The sequence below is a fragment of the Chamaea fasciata genome, unplaced genomic scaffold (assembly GCF_029207755.1).
Source record: "Chamaea fasciata isolate MVZ Bird 193981 ecotype frontalis unplaced genomic scaffold, bChaFas1.0.hap1 SCAF_5, whole genome shotgun sequence".
Classification (NCBI taxonomy): domain Eukaryota; kingdom Metazoa; phylum Chordata; class Aves; order Passeriformes; family Sylviidae; genus Chamaea; species Chamaea fasciata.
The window spans coordinates 22,198,053-22,212,673 of record NW_027094090.1 but is presented as its reverse complement, the minus strand read 5'-3'; the positions used below and the strand labels follow the sequence as shown (position 1 = coordinate 22,212,673).

The 14,621-nt window shown below is 38.3% G+C and overlaps 2 protein-coding genes across 8 annotated transcripts in view; one reads left to right on the top strand and one right to left on the bottom strand.

Moving 5' to 3' along the window:
- Positions 1–4,918, top strand: part of PTPRZ1 (protein tyrosine phosphatase receptor type Z1) — a 132,166-nt gene extending 127,248 nt beyond the window's left edge. For all 6 annotated transcript variants that reach the window (XM_066183017.1, XM_066183015.1, XM_066183016.1 and 3 more), the window contains 5 exons: positions 766–894; positions 2,076–2,222; positions 2,530–2,672; positions 3,238–3,373; positions 3,888–4,918. In XM_066183017.1, coding sequence (XP_066039114.1) covers positions 766–894; positions 2,076–2,222; positions 2,530–2,672; positions 3,238–3,373; positions 3,888–4,028 — 696 coding nt within the window. In that variant the 3' untranslated portion in view covers positions 4,029–4,918. The remainder of the gene's footprint in view (positions 1–765; positions 895–2,075; positions 2,223–2,529; positions 2,673–3,237; positions 3,374–3,887) is intronic.
- Positions 4,919–9,946: 5,028 nt separating this feature from the next.
- Positions 9,947–14,621, bottom strand: part of AASS (aminoadipate-semialdehyde synthase) — a 28,485-nt gene continuing 23,810 nt past the window's right edge. For both annotated transcript variants that reach the window (XM_066183011.1, XM_066183010.1), the window contains 4 exons: positions 13,705–13,820; positions 13,441–13,529; positions 12,934–13,110; positions 9,947–12,479 (listed from right to left, as the gene is read on the bottom strand). In XM_066183011.1, the coding sequence (XP_066039108.1) occupies positions 12,361–12,479; positions 12,934–13,110; positions 13,441–13,529; positions 13,705–13,820 (501 nt within the window). In that variant the 3' untranslated portion in view covers positions 9,947–12,360. The remainder of the gene's footprint in view (positions 12,480–12,933; positions 13,111–13,440; positions 13,530–13,704; positions 13,821–14,621) is intronic.

Sequence of the window (14,621 nt, the reverse complement as noted above, 5' to 3'; positions counted from 1 at the left end):
AACCACATCTTAGTTTTAAAAACTGGTAAAACTTAACGCTTCATGGAGAGATCCTTTGTGATGAACTAAATGTCTAAATGTGTTAACTAACAAATTTGGTTTTAATGGCTGTATTGTGGTTTGTCATCCTACGTGCTCATTTTACAGTACTTTTGCAACTGGCATAGCATAAGATACCATAGTTCATCAGCTTTCCATTATCTTTTTGCTCTCTGGGTTTTCTTCAACTCTTTTCCCTTTCAATAGCTGAGAGGAGGGAGTAAATGCCTCCTGGACATTCAGGAAAGAGATGGGAAAGCTCTGTGCAGTGGTATGTGTTCATGATCTTTCAGGTGCATTACTGCATTGGAACTCTCTTTCATGATAAGGGATTGATCTGAGATATCTGTAAAATTAAAGAAACTGCTTGGGATTTTTGCAGATCTTTCAAGTATTCTTTTGTTTGGTCAGGTAGTCCGCTCCTCTGGAATTATGGATAATATATTTTTATTCTGAGTTGGCTGTTTGAATCTCCTCTAATCTCTTTTGTCCTTTTTTAATATCATTTTTTTAAGTCTTAAAAAATTGTTTCAATGTAATTGAATCTGTTCTTTTAACATGGAAAATATTTCAGTGGAAGTTTTGTATTTTTCTAATATTTGCAGAAAGCCAAAAAAGGAACAAGTGTGCATTGTATTTTCTAGGTTCTTACTCTGTCTACTTGAAGCCTCCTTTAAGCATTAATCCTTGGGCAGCAATTGTGAATCTCTCAATTTTTTTTTGCAGGGTTATTATCAAAGTAATGAATTCATTATTACTCAGCATCCCTTACTACACACTATCAAGGATTTCTGGAGAATGATATGGGACCATAATGCACAGATAATAGTCATGCTTCCTGATAGCCAGAATATGGTGAGTTCTGTGGCTGATTGTAATGAGTTTATGTATAAATTTTATTAGTATTACCATTTTGAAATATGCAGGATATAAGAAAATATCTTGGATTCTGCAAAAAACAGTTAAAAATAATAATACCAAGCTGAGTGTAAAATCCCCAAGTCATCTAGCAGAAATTGAGAAATCCTTGCCTAGGCAGATTGTGATTGAAATGACAATGTGTTAAATCAGTCCTGTACTGATTTATAAAAGGAGGCAAACAGCAGAAGTTACCATTCTGCAAGGTTAGTTTTTGTTCCACGACTTCTTGGTTGTAATATGGCTTTTTAGCCATTATGAGGTAAGAGCAGAAGTTGGAGGTTGTTTCTCGCACGATAGCATCTGGTGGGACCTGGGCAGGGCCAGGAGCACCAGTGTCCAAGCATTCCTCACATATAAAAGAAGCCTGTGGGGAGCACGAGTGGCCAGGAGCACTGCCAGCAGGGTGGGCACACAGGGCATGAGGCAGCAGCTCCTGCAGGAGGGTGTGCAGGAAGGGCACTGGAGCCCTGCCAGCCTGAGCAGGCAGCAGTGATACCTACCCAGCACACAGCCGTGGCTTCTCTGAGCCCTGCATCACCACTACTGCAATCCACCCCGATGTCCCTGAAATACACACAACAGGCAGACAGGACACATGACAAGGAGGATTCCCCATCCATATGACCATTTTGGTTATTCAAACTATTATAGGATTTTCTTAAAAAAAAAAAACAAACAAACAAAAAAAAAAAAAAAACCTCTCTTCATTTCTTCTGTCAGAAAGAAAGGATGCTCCCACGAGAACTTATTTCTGCACTTTCAGATAATCCTAAGACATACATTAAAACACACCGGCTAAATTTATCATATGACCATGGGCCATGCCCAGCACAGCCTGAAGGCCAGGCTGGATATGTGGCATGATGCAGCACTGCAGGTTTATGGTTATGTAGGTCCACAGAGTACAATGATCTTCTGGTCAGGATCACTACAGAGATGTTTGAAAACCATCACTTTTCCACTGTTATCTCACTCAAAATGTGATTTTTCAATTTAAATCTAGATGGCTGGATTGATTATATATGTGACACATTATTTATTATGTTGGATTTTGTATTTTAAGAGCTTAACATTACTTACTTTTATGACTCCGTTTTTGGGGTTTTTTCCTGGAGGCTGAAGATGAATTTGTGTACTGGCCAAACAAAGATGAGCCTATAAACTGTGAGAGTTTCAAAGTCACTATGATTGCTGAAGAACACAAGTGTCTGTCTAACGAGGAGAAGCTCATAATCCAAGACTTCATTTTAGAAGCTACACAGGTAACACTGTCATAAACATATAACTCAGGACTTGATTTTTTAAAGGTAACTCCCATATTTTGTTACATTTTTGAAGGTAAATGACTGATAAAAAAATCCATGCCCAAGAAACATTCATGGAGGGAGTAATGCTTGTAAGGTAATATGATGACATGGGGAATAGGATAGTCCAGCCTCCTCAGCAGTGGGGTTCTGCATCTGGAGGCTGGAGCTGGAATAAGGTGAAGTAAAAGATTAAAGAAAATCAGTCTTTTACAAAATTGATTTATGGGGTTTTTTCTTTGTTTTTTTTTTTTTAATCGTTTAGGATGACTATGTACTTGAAGTGAGGCATTTTCAGTGTCCAAAATGGCCAAATCCTGATAGTCCCATTAGTAAAACTTTTGAACTGATCAGCATCATCAAAGAGGAAGCTTCGAACCGTGATGGGCCCATGATTGTACATGATGAGTAAGAACTGTACTTTTCTGTTTGTTTTCATGTTTTTCTGTAGAACCATCCTTTCATTGAGTAAAAGCTGCTGAAACAAGGCACAAAGTCTGCACTTGCTAGTGGTGATGTTTCTGAGCTGCATCAACAAGAGAAACATTTTTATTTTATCATACTTCTTTTCAGTTTTATCATTTTGATACTCTAGATGGTAATCAGGTAGGTCACTAGAGGGAAAGTCAGTTAAGACTTCATTGGCTTTTACTGAAAGAATTAACTGTTTAGATGAGGCACCATACCCTTCTCCAGCTGTTCAATATTGGCAAAAGATAAAATGTTGTAACAGAGAAGGACTCAAAGCCTACAGCATTTAGTTTGTAGAGGGTTGTAGAGAAATAACTCTAAGAAGTTGCAGCCAGGTGCTGTGAAAGTTTTTTTTAAACCAATGCTGGGCAGACCTGTTTCAGATATTGTAAATAGCACATGACAGAAATTCATCTTAGCACTTTGCCCCAGAATTTGTATTTTCTCCAGATGTAAAACCTGACCCATTTTCTAGAGTTTTGTTTTGTTTTACTTTACGAAGGCATGGAGGGGTGACAGCAGGCACTTTCTGTGCATTAACAACTCTGATGCATCAACTTGAAAATGAGAATTCAGTGGATGTTTACCACGTAGCAAAGATGATAAATCTGATGAGGCCTGGAATCTTTACAGACGTTGTAAGTAATAAGCAAATCTGCACTTTTTTTCCCCTATGTGTGACATTATTAGTGTGCATTAGATCTTAGGGCAACATTAGTGAACTGTTTGCATCTTAGTTTCTGCATGAACTAATCAAAACTGTCTTCCGAGGTGCTGTTGAAAAAGAAATCTTCCTGGAAAGAATTCAGACAACAAAAAAAAAGAGAAAAAAGCCAACAGACAAACAGTAACTCTAATCCTGTCCCCAAATTTACAATTGACTTTAACAAGAATCAGATTCAGCATACAATGTTTCTTTTAAAATACAGCTTTCTCCCCTACCTTTACTGCGTTCTCTAATGTTGTGCTTTACATTGTGTACAGGGGGAGCCATTAGTACTAGCTATTATTAGAAATTGTAAAGCTGCTAAGTAACACAGTAAACTCCAGAGCACAGTACTGACACATCAGCCATTAATTAATTTTGAGCAACAGTGTCACAGGATAACTATGTCTGCCAACATCCTGAGTGTATCCTCTTTTCTTCTCCAGGAACAGTACCAGTTTCTGTACAAAGCTATTCTCAGCCTTGTCAGCACAAGACAAGAAGAAAACCCTTCAGCATCTATGGACAGTAATGGCTCAGCTTTACCTGATGGAAATGCAGCTGAAAGTTTAGAATCCTTAGTTTAATTAGCACATCAAATCAAACATACACATCACTGCATCACACCAATCACACCTGGAGTTTACCATTATTATTTTCAGTTTTATACTTTGGGTGGGGAAGATCTGTCCAGTCAGTATATATATAATCAGACCCCAACCGTTGCTCATACCAAGTCATTTCTGTTATATACGACTTTACTGTGGAATTTTTATCATTAACAATGTGTGCCTTTTCTTGAAAGATTTCTTGTAATACATTGTTACATCTGGACTAACTTGATTGACTTTTACAGTGTTTCTAATAATTGGATTGTGGTATGTTTTTTCAGTATTAGTTTTTTTGATTTATCTGGCTTTACTTTTAACTTAAAATTACCATATTTATAGATGTTAGGGAACCCTCAATTACAAACATGTCATGGGTTTAGTATTTGGGTTATTCGCTGTATTTATAACAATTTACATTTGCTAGAAATGCAACTTTTAATATAGTAGAATGTAAATAAAATACTGTTCTACATAACATTCAACATTTTAAGACTTCAATTAGACATTTAGAGTAGTATTCTGATACTTACTGTAAATACTGCTACTTCTGTAGTGATCCATGGACCAAATTTATATTTATAATTGTAGATTTTTATATTTTACTACAGAGTCAGTTTTCTAGTTCTGTGTAATTGCCTTGTTAAAATGATGTAGTCAGTATGTTTTTACTTTAACAAAGTCTTCTGATATATAACTGTGCATCTTAAGCAATTTACCTTCATATAGCTGCATGTGATTTTAACTTTTTGTGGGAACTAGAAATTATTTGTTTTGAAATGAAAACTTTTTATGAGACTAACACTGTACTTGGCATTGTTAAACTGTTTTTACCCTGGTATTGCAAAAATAAATATAAATATTTCAGACTGTGCATAATAGTCTTCCACGTAAATGGTCTGCACTGTCATGCAGGAGAGTTTTACTTGCAAAAACAAGGACTTAAGGCTAATCTGCAGACAGGTGCTCTTCCTATGGAATCCATGAGTTCAGGAGACATTTATAGAAAACTTTAATGTTTTTAATCTCTGCTCCTACCATACCTAGTGTCTACATTCACTCCTTTTTTAGCGTCTCCTCCCACATCCCCCAGTCACCCCACGTGTTAATGGGCTGTCCCAGGTGTCCCAATTGCCTTAGCTGCCCCCCCCCCCCCAAGACACCTCTGTGCTGGCTTGGCTACAGATCATTCATTCAGCTGCTGAGCTCTTTGCTGCCTCCTTCGGCAAGCAACAATCAACCTCTGGGAAGCAATAAAGCAAGCAGTCTCTGCAAGAACAAAAGCAAAACGTTACAAACTGGCCTCAGTCATTTTCTGTGACCATCAGAACTGGTGAGAAAAGATACTGATTGTGCTGAAGGTTGCACAACCGAGGGGCTGGAAGAGCCTGGAGCAGAGTAAAATGTTTGTTTAAAACTAGCGTGGGCAGCAAGACCAGCTATTTTCTCACTTATACTGTATATAGAGTTGCTATGTAGAAATATTGAGAGAAAAAAAATTGTTCTGGAGTAGAATGCACAGAAAATAATGGACCCCATCTGAGATGAAAACTAAGCATGGGGAAAGACTGGCCTGATGTGAGCTTGGAGATTTTGGTTGACTGATTCCTAGAGTAGGCATGTGCAAGGGAGCTCATTGTGTCAGCAGATAGAGCTAGACCCCTCAGCACTGTGTGATTGAGGCTACTCGGAGCTGCAACAAAGCCAGAATAAATTTAGATTTAGAGGAATCTAAACAGCAGAATCTTTAAAGAATCCTCATACTATTAATACAGGAAATGAGTGTGAAGGTCCTAGACAAGGAGACAGACTGGCACAGAATGTCAAAATAGCTAGCAGTGAGGCAGATATTTTCATGCTCTTACCCTCTTTTATTACAAGAAAAATAATCATATAGACAAAACAATGTCTCACCAAATCACAGGGATGGTGTAAGGGTGGAAGGGACCACTGAAGGTCATCTAGATCATATAACATAGAGGGGTTTATGAGACTGTAGTGTGCTTGAATTATCTTTAACCACTTCTCTTTATAGCCACAGCAGTGCAGTCCCAGATGTTATGGAGTGATTAAGTCCTTTTGACTCGGGACCCTGGAGGTTTCCCTTTCCCCATCCACCAGAGCTGCGTGCAGGATGATTCCCCTGTCAGCCCAATGGCCCTGTGCAGGTCCAGCCAGGGAACATGCAGTGCACGTGTTCCACACAGGGAGACCCATGTGCATACACACACACACAGGACGGTAGAAATAGGATTCACGACACAGAGAATAGGACTAGGATTTAAGAAGGAGGCAGGACAGAGGGCCATAGTCAGGCACAGGGCATGAATGGGTGAAGGTACTGGCCAGCAGTCAGCACATACACATGCAAGCACCTTCTACCCTTCTTCTCTCCTTGTTCCTGTGCTTATTACTTCTTTGTTCTCCTTAGTGCCTCCGTTTCTCTAGTCTTGTCTACCTCTTTTCAGATAAAAAAATTTCTTACCTAGTTACTTTAATGGGTCTTAGCTTTGTTACCCCATACCCAAGTGTGAAACCTCAGATGCTGCCACTTAGACCATCTCACTCACAATGGTGTTATCAAGTTCCCTGAAATTTGTTACCTCATGAGTTTTTCTTTCCAGAAGGTCTGCACCAGAGCTTGGCCTTCCCTCACATAACTTCCCATGAACTGCCTGTGTAGCACCACCAAACTTTATGGCACACTTCCTAATTCCTCATTCTTGCTCTATCCAGCAAGTTTCTCACGATCTGTGCAGGTAACTCAGCCTTGGGCCAGGGGTGCCAGCCACCTGCCTGCAGATACAAGTATTTATCTCTTTAGTTCAAAGCTATAACTAGTTAATTAAGTATGTCAGAAGGAACCTACTTTTCTGAGCTAATACACCTTTATTCAGGTTTTACACTTTTTTTTTTTTTTTTAAATCCTGTGGTCCTTGCCATGGTTGCATATTTGGTAATTCTGAAGTGCAGGAAGAACACGACTCCTAAGTGCAAGCAAACATGCAATGTATCCCTAGTGGAGTTAAATACTTTTGACAAATAGAATCTAGAACTATTTTAAATTGCAGAGTTTGGGGGTTGACAGGAGTTAAAATGTACATAACAGGTGCATTGCCCCAAATGACACACATTTTTGTAAGAATTACACATACACGTTTTTCCCAGTGTTCAGGCACACATTTGGTGCATACAATGGTTGCGCTTTGAGAAAGGGATTATTTTCTTTTTCAGGTGACCTGAGGACTACATACTACTTCCTCTAAAGCACTCAGATTTGCTGACAGACTCCATTTGCACATCTAGGCTAACAAGGACAGCAATATTATGTACTTCCCCCTTCTTACTCAAAAAATTATAGAAAAAAATTTTGATATTCTAATCCCTAGGGGTATACATACCAGAAAGGTTAATTGCGATTTTATAGCCAATTGCAAACCATATTCCATAACCTTATTAGCAGATACCATACTTCTGCACTTCACCACGTTAGCATCTCATGAGCTACTTCTTCAGCCTTTTCTTCTGGAACACTGGATTGTTTCCTCACATATCAAATAACAAGCAGGAAGTTATCTTCTGCTAATGTATTTACAGTTTCATATAGTTGTATATACAAAGTAATTTTTAGGCCAATTAATTCTATTATGTTTTTTCAAGCATCTATGGACCAAAAGCAAAAAAGGAATCCTCCTTTCTAAAATCCCATCTTGATATAACTGTTCCTTTCAACCTAAATATTTTGCAGACGTTTTAAAATTGTAATCCAAGGAATCAGCTGTCATTCAAAGTTTCTTCCAGAGATGTTTGTAATCACATTCATCTTAGCATGCTGACAAGTTATTTAAAACATAACTGCTTAAGATAATCTCTTTACTCACACATATTGGTTTTGATCTAGAAAAAAAATAAGAATCATAAAAATCTTCTATAATCTTCAACTGTGATGGATTACAGATTTTAATAAATGCGTGTCAGTTCCTCTCTCAGACAAAAGCCATATTCTAATTAATTTTTTTCTTATAATCCAAGCTACAGACTCCAAAGACATAGCCTGCCTTTTCAAACTGGGTCAAGTGTGGAGAAGATGTTATGTATCTCTGGCAAAAAGTAAGATTATTAATAAACAACATCAGGTTAAAGCTTTTTTCTTTACAAAGCTGTAAGTCATGTGTGACAAGGAAAACTTGGTTAGTGATCTTCCTCCTAAGAAATCAAAAAAAGTTGAGAGTTTAAAAAGAAAAAAGAATAAAACAAGTAATTTACTATCACCAACTTTTTAGTGATTGTGATGTGGAGATTTAATACCTCTGGAAAAGATTTACAAGAATGAGCAATAAGTGGTGAACAGAAGTCCTAAAGACTCATCACTATCAGTACAACAACAAATCAGCTAAATACTTCAAAAAATCATTGGACATCAAAAATCAGTTGACAAAACTTGTTAGCAATGTTTTATCACAGTGTTTTACCCGGCTTTACAGTTCTTTGCTATGTCCTAGGACAATGTGAGTAATTTCAGACAGGTTGAAATTCTCTGTGGTAAATGCTTACTTCAAAATGAATTTAGCAAACTTGAACTCCTTTCTCTCTCATTTTGAAGCATAAACAAATCTCAGCTGGAGAGGAGAGGAGCAATAGTGTCTTTTTGGGGTTAAAAACAGACACAAAGGCCCCACTGCTACCCTAGACCTGAGGTATCATAGGTTTCAGTCTTAGTTTTCACTACTTCCCTGCCAGCAAGGCCCATGTCTGACCATCCACTTCTCACAGGGTTGTGTTTTGGTGGATTAGTATTTCAAAGGGACAAGAAGGAAAAGGAGTGTCTCTCACAGTATTTGGCCACATCACGTCTGACTCCCCTCCATTTCAAATTGCATTCCTTCTTTTTGAAGCCAAAACAAGTGAGGAAAAAAACCCCAGGCCTTTATGGAATGGAATTTTAATGGCTTCTGGAATCAATTTCTTTGTTTCTGGAAAGTCACAACCTGTACACAGTAGTTTAGTAGGAATATATTTGAGATGGTCTGATTTGCCTTGATAAATTCTGCTAGACGCCCACAGCTAAATTTCTATTTTCTCCCCATCATCTTCATTTTCCAGCCTAATCACAATCACTAGAGCCCATTTTTTTCCCTCCCATAAACAGCTATTTTGCTGTAAGCTAACACCTTTTTCTGGGAGTGTCACTTTTGTACTCCAGTCTCTCCAAGGGACATAATTCTCACCTGTAGGAATATCTGGGGCCGAGAGAGGGTGAAACACAGAGGCAAAGAAGCCAGTCTGAGTGTAATGGGGCTCAAGCACCTTCATCTCAGAAAGAAACTGTGATCTTCCATGTCATGAAGATCTGGCAATAGCATGAATTCCAAAGTGAAAAAATGAGAGAGACACAGTGAAACAATCTGTGCCTTGAAGCTTGATGTGAACAAAGAGTTTAAGAGCCTTTCAGCATAGGCAGTGATAGAAGCCATGTATTCACCTGTGCAAGGTCCTCAAGCTGAGACAGGCCACTAGACACCAAGGTTCCATGCCTTCCTGGGGCACAGAGAGATATCATACATCCACTGTTCTGTAGTTTACAACTTCACTAGTTGTCCTTGTGCCCAAGGACAAAACGTGCTGAAAAAAAAATCTCTTTAGATTAGAGCTGAAAATTATCTAGATACAGATATACCTATACATTCATATGTATATAAATATATAGATGGGTATGTTTAAACAATCCTTGGAGAATCTGCTTCTGTGAGTCCAGGAAGAACTATGCAGAGGTATTTTATGCACACAGAAAAGTCCATGTGTAGGCATACTTTCAATATAACCATCTGTGTGAAAAACAAAATGCCATTCAGGTACATCTTGTTATTAGACTGTAAAGATGACATGACAACAAAACAGAGGATTTCACATTTATTTTTCAAGCAATCTCATGTATAAGATACAATTATCTTTCCAGTAATATGCAAAGAGAACTGAGAAATGTGATCTTCATACAAAAAGATAAGCAATAAATTCATTTAAGTCTAAATATAGAAAACAAAATGCAGCATTGCACTGGGAATTAGAAATATATTCCAATATAAAATATTTCAAAAATAGTAGCAGTGTTTCTTAATGAAAACCCTGCAGTGTTGATTCTTTAGTGCTCCAAAAATATTAGATACTTGTAAAAAAATCTGATTTTCATCCCACACTGCATTTCCAAGGCAGAAAAGCAAGTACGGGACATGCATATATACAGAGGAACAACTCTGTGGTTGTGTATTTGTGGGCTAAGGGAGGGAACAGAGAATTCTCAAGTAAAATCCTGGTCTCACCAAGCGCTGGACTGGAAGGGACCAGCAGATACAAGTATAACTTTAACCCTTAGTTGTAGGCCATTAATCTACCTGGAGAAGGAGGAGACAGCAGAGAGCAGAACATTCATTGCAGGCTCCATCCCTACCCCAGCTGCATCTACCAGCCAGACAACAGACCAACAGCCTGTAAGGTCAGTGGGAAACAAAACAACTGGAACTGTAACAACCAGAACTATAACAGAATCCAAATTTGACATTACATTACAAAAGCATTGGTTCAGTATAAAAAGTCCTTCCCTTTCACGGTAGCAGTCTGCCCTCCGTTCTCCCTTCTCCCTTTGGCTCCTTTCACCTAACTCTCTAGCAGTTGCTACTTCATTGCATCTGCACAAAGAAAATCCAAATCCTGAGTAGCAAAACCTAGAGATCAAAACTTGAATTATTCTTATGTCTGCTTTTCCTACCATGCAGAACAACACCTGGAATTCCAGTCTCTTGGAACTGTGACTACAGCACTGGCTCTTAGGAAGGAAAAAGCTGTGCGTTTATCAGCAAAGTGCGTTTGTGAGCAAAGCTGAAAGCAGACAGCTTCCTGCATCAGTATTCAACTTTAGAAAAGGGAAGCTCTAGGCAGGTGCACAGGTACCAGTGCAAATACAGCCTGCCCACAGCATTACACCTCACAGACCTGACTGGTAAAGTCTAAGCCATGCTTAGACTTGCAAGGTGGTGTAGAAATCCCTAAGCAAAAGCCAGAGAAGCAGCCCTGAAATGAAAAGAGGCAATTAGTGCTACGTTACAGAGAAGCTGAACTTGGGCTAAAGTTCATTTCTGGACTGATGTGGCTAAACTGCAGCTATAGCAGGGCTGACACATCTGACAGCACAGCACTCAGCAGCAAATGAGCTGGTACACTGGCAAACTCGGTCAGTCTAAAGTGACACTGTACTGAGTAGTAGGCATGGGTTCCCAAGTGAACCCTTCAAAACGGTGAAAGCAGAAGGACAGAAGCTAACTCAAAAAGTATCAATTTAAACCTCTAAACCTAGTGCATTTCAAAGCTGCATATACTACACAATGCATTCCCTTTGTAACAGTACTTAACCTGGATGAGGCACGCAGTGTAAGTGGGAAGAGTAAACATGTCATTCTGAGCATCTTCTAAGGCACAGTAACTGTGTTGTATTTCAGATTGCCCTTCCTAGCTGCAGAGCTAAATGTTAATGTGCTCTCTCCACAGCACAAGGCAACATGTAACAGCAGGTATTTCAATATATTGCAACCAGCTTCCACTCCTTAACAAGAAAGGGGATGGGGGGAAGCTTGCTTTAAATTTCCTCCCTCCTCCAATTAATTTAATTTTACATTCATTATAAAGTGATTAAAAATATTAAGATCTAGGTTTCAAATATTTAAGAACTGAATATTTTCAAGATTTAACAGGATCTTATTTGCTAGTAGTGCAGAATTTCTAAACTATTTTTTGCATGTTGTTATTGTGAAACATTCATGAACACTGCTAAAGTGAAAGGGACAACCAGACTTAAAATTTAAGTATCATGTTCATCTCCATTTTTCTGAAAAATTATTTTTACTACATGAACAATCAAACTTCATCAATGGACTTCATTACTCAGACTTTTCCACAAAATAATCCACTAATAGATTTTTCTTTCAGCTTAAATTTGTCGCAATAAAAATCCTATAGACTTGGAAGATATACTCTCATAACAACAAAAAAGCCCCTTCTGAGATATTTCAGAAAAGACATAAGGAAAGATCTAATTGATGCTGAAACATGTACATGAAAAGCTTAACAATTTTAAGAGGAAAATACCACAATCTATGAGTATCACTGGTTTCTACATCAAGCCTGGTGGCAGGTTTTATGGAAGGCAACATTTGCGTATGAAATGGCAGGTGCTGCCCTTAGCTGGTCCAAACTGAGATTCTAAAAGCGAAGGTGGGGGAATCAAAAAGAGCCAAAACCTGATTAAATCCACTGCTTTCAGTTACTGTTTGATGACGCTGCGAGTACTGTACAAAATGCCTTCTGCCCGAACACGTTCAAGTATTGGCCCATAAACATTCTTTGTCAAAGGGATGACCATGCCTTTGGCAGATATTTCACCTGAAATAAAGGCAGTAAAACAGTCTTAGTGCTCTACCAGGTTTATTTGAAAAGGCTTTGGTAGCTGCACAGTGGGGTTTTTTTGGGCAAGGTGGGGGTTGCTGCACTGGACACAGCCAGATCAAGGTGCAGGGAACTGCTGAGTCATTCAGCCCTGTGGCATAATCAATTATAATTTATCATGCGAAAGGTTTTCTCTACACTAGTGTAACATTTATTATTAAATTACTTAAAAATCTTTGTAGATTAAGCAGTAAATTAAGAGTTGTCACTGAACATCCGAACATCCAAACATGCACATTAAAAAATTCTTGTAAAGAACACAGGAAGAGTCTGACAAATTTAAAAAAAATACAGATAAATATACTTAAGAAACACCACATATTTACTTTCTACAGGCAAGAAGATGCAGAGGACTGAAATACTTGTTACTGAAGTTGGAATAGCCACTTACCATCTAGAACCATTTTAGCAGCAATAGCTGCGGGATATCCTACTGTTTTAGCCATTGCAGAATATCCTTTGTTATCCCCATAGACAACCAGATCAATAAATTTGTCTTCTAGATGGCCAGAAGGATGCCTGAGACCTATTTCACTTCTCATAACAATCATATCTCTCTCTCCAGTGCCTAAGAGAAAAGCATACAAACTATTCATTACTTGTATTTCAGTCACATCAAGATGAGGTTCCTGAAGAGCCAGCCACTACACATACACAGCATGTATATCAGGGAAGTGACTGAAGGCAAGGACTGTTAAGGAGCACAGAATACTAAGATCAAACTAAAAGTGTAACAGGGAAAGAAAAGCATAAACTGGGGAAGTAGGGATCATCACAATACATTAAAAAACCTATCATGAAGGTTTATTAATGAAGGTGAGCAAACTAATTTAATTAAGGCTTATAAAACATATTGCCTCGTTCCATTCAAACCCACGAAAAAGAATTTCTCACATACCAAAGGGCAGCTTCATCTCCATGTGCTTTGCAAGAGCCCCTACAATGGAATCTGCTTCTGGAACCAGTTCATCTCCCAATAAACCCAACCTGGCAGAAGAAATGAGGAAGTCTTACACCATTGCCTATCAGCAGTTTCCTCTCAGTTTTTTAATTTCCAGTTGTTCATCATACCAGTTTAACAGTCTCAGCATGAACCAAAATGGTTAGAATTGCAAACAATTCTTTTTTTATTTTTAAACTTTCAAAATCATTGGAACATTACCATTCCACTGCTTCCAGCTGACTTTTGTCCTTCTCCAGTTTGCTAAATACAGCCTCTTTTAGAACATGATGCTCAGCAGTTGACTTAATTCCCACCAGTTTGCACATGAGCTCTTTCTATTTGAAAACAAAAAAGGGTCATGAAGGCCTGACATCTGTTGCCACTCCACCTCAATCAAGGTTTTGAGAACCAACTACTCCACTAAGATCAGTTAAAATCCAGAACTTCTGAGAAGACAGCTTATGTGTACTTGGACAGTAAGAAAGTTTGAGAATTTTAATCCTGTGAGTATTACCAAAGAGACTTCTCATGATACTTGTGCATATCTGAAGGTCATTTTGTGTCACCTAGATGCTAAATATTGCTTGCTTCATTCACAGCAAGGTGGATAATAAAAAGAACTATGAGCAAGATACGAAATAAGCAAAAACTGCAGACCCTACAACCTCAGGTCAGCCCATCTCTTCTACTTCCCAGGCAGAGTAGATAAAGAGAAGGTACCAAGCTGTAAAAACATCGCTAAAACATTGTTAGCAGTGAGAATGAGTTTACAGCTATTTTTACAGATTACATAACACTATATATTTATTCATTAAGGCTAGAAGAACTGGAAATTCCAGCCATTTTTACAAAGAAAACTTAAAAATTTCAACCCTAAACCTGAAAGTAGACAAAAATAATCTCAATATTAAAAAAAAAAAAAAATTAAAAAAGGTAATTCCCATATGACCACCCAAAAACTCCTGGAGTGTGCTCGTCTTCCCAATCCTATATGTTAGTCAGAGACAAGCAAGACTGTGGCCTCTTCACCTTCTGCTTTCTTGATTCTGAGAACACTCAAGACATTCTTCAGCTCTCTTCACCCCATACTGAAACATGAAATACCCTGTTTGTCCACAGAGACAACAAAAATGTTG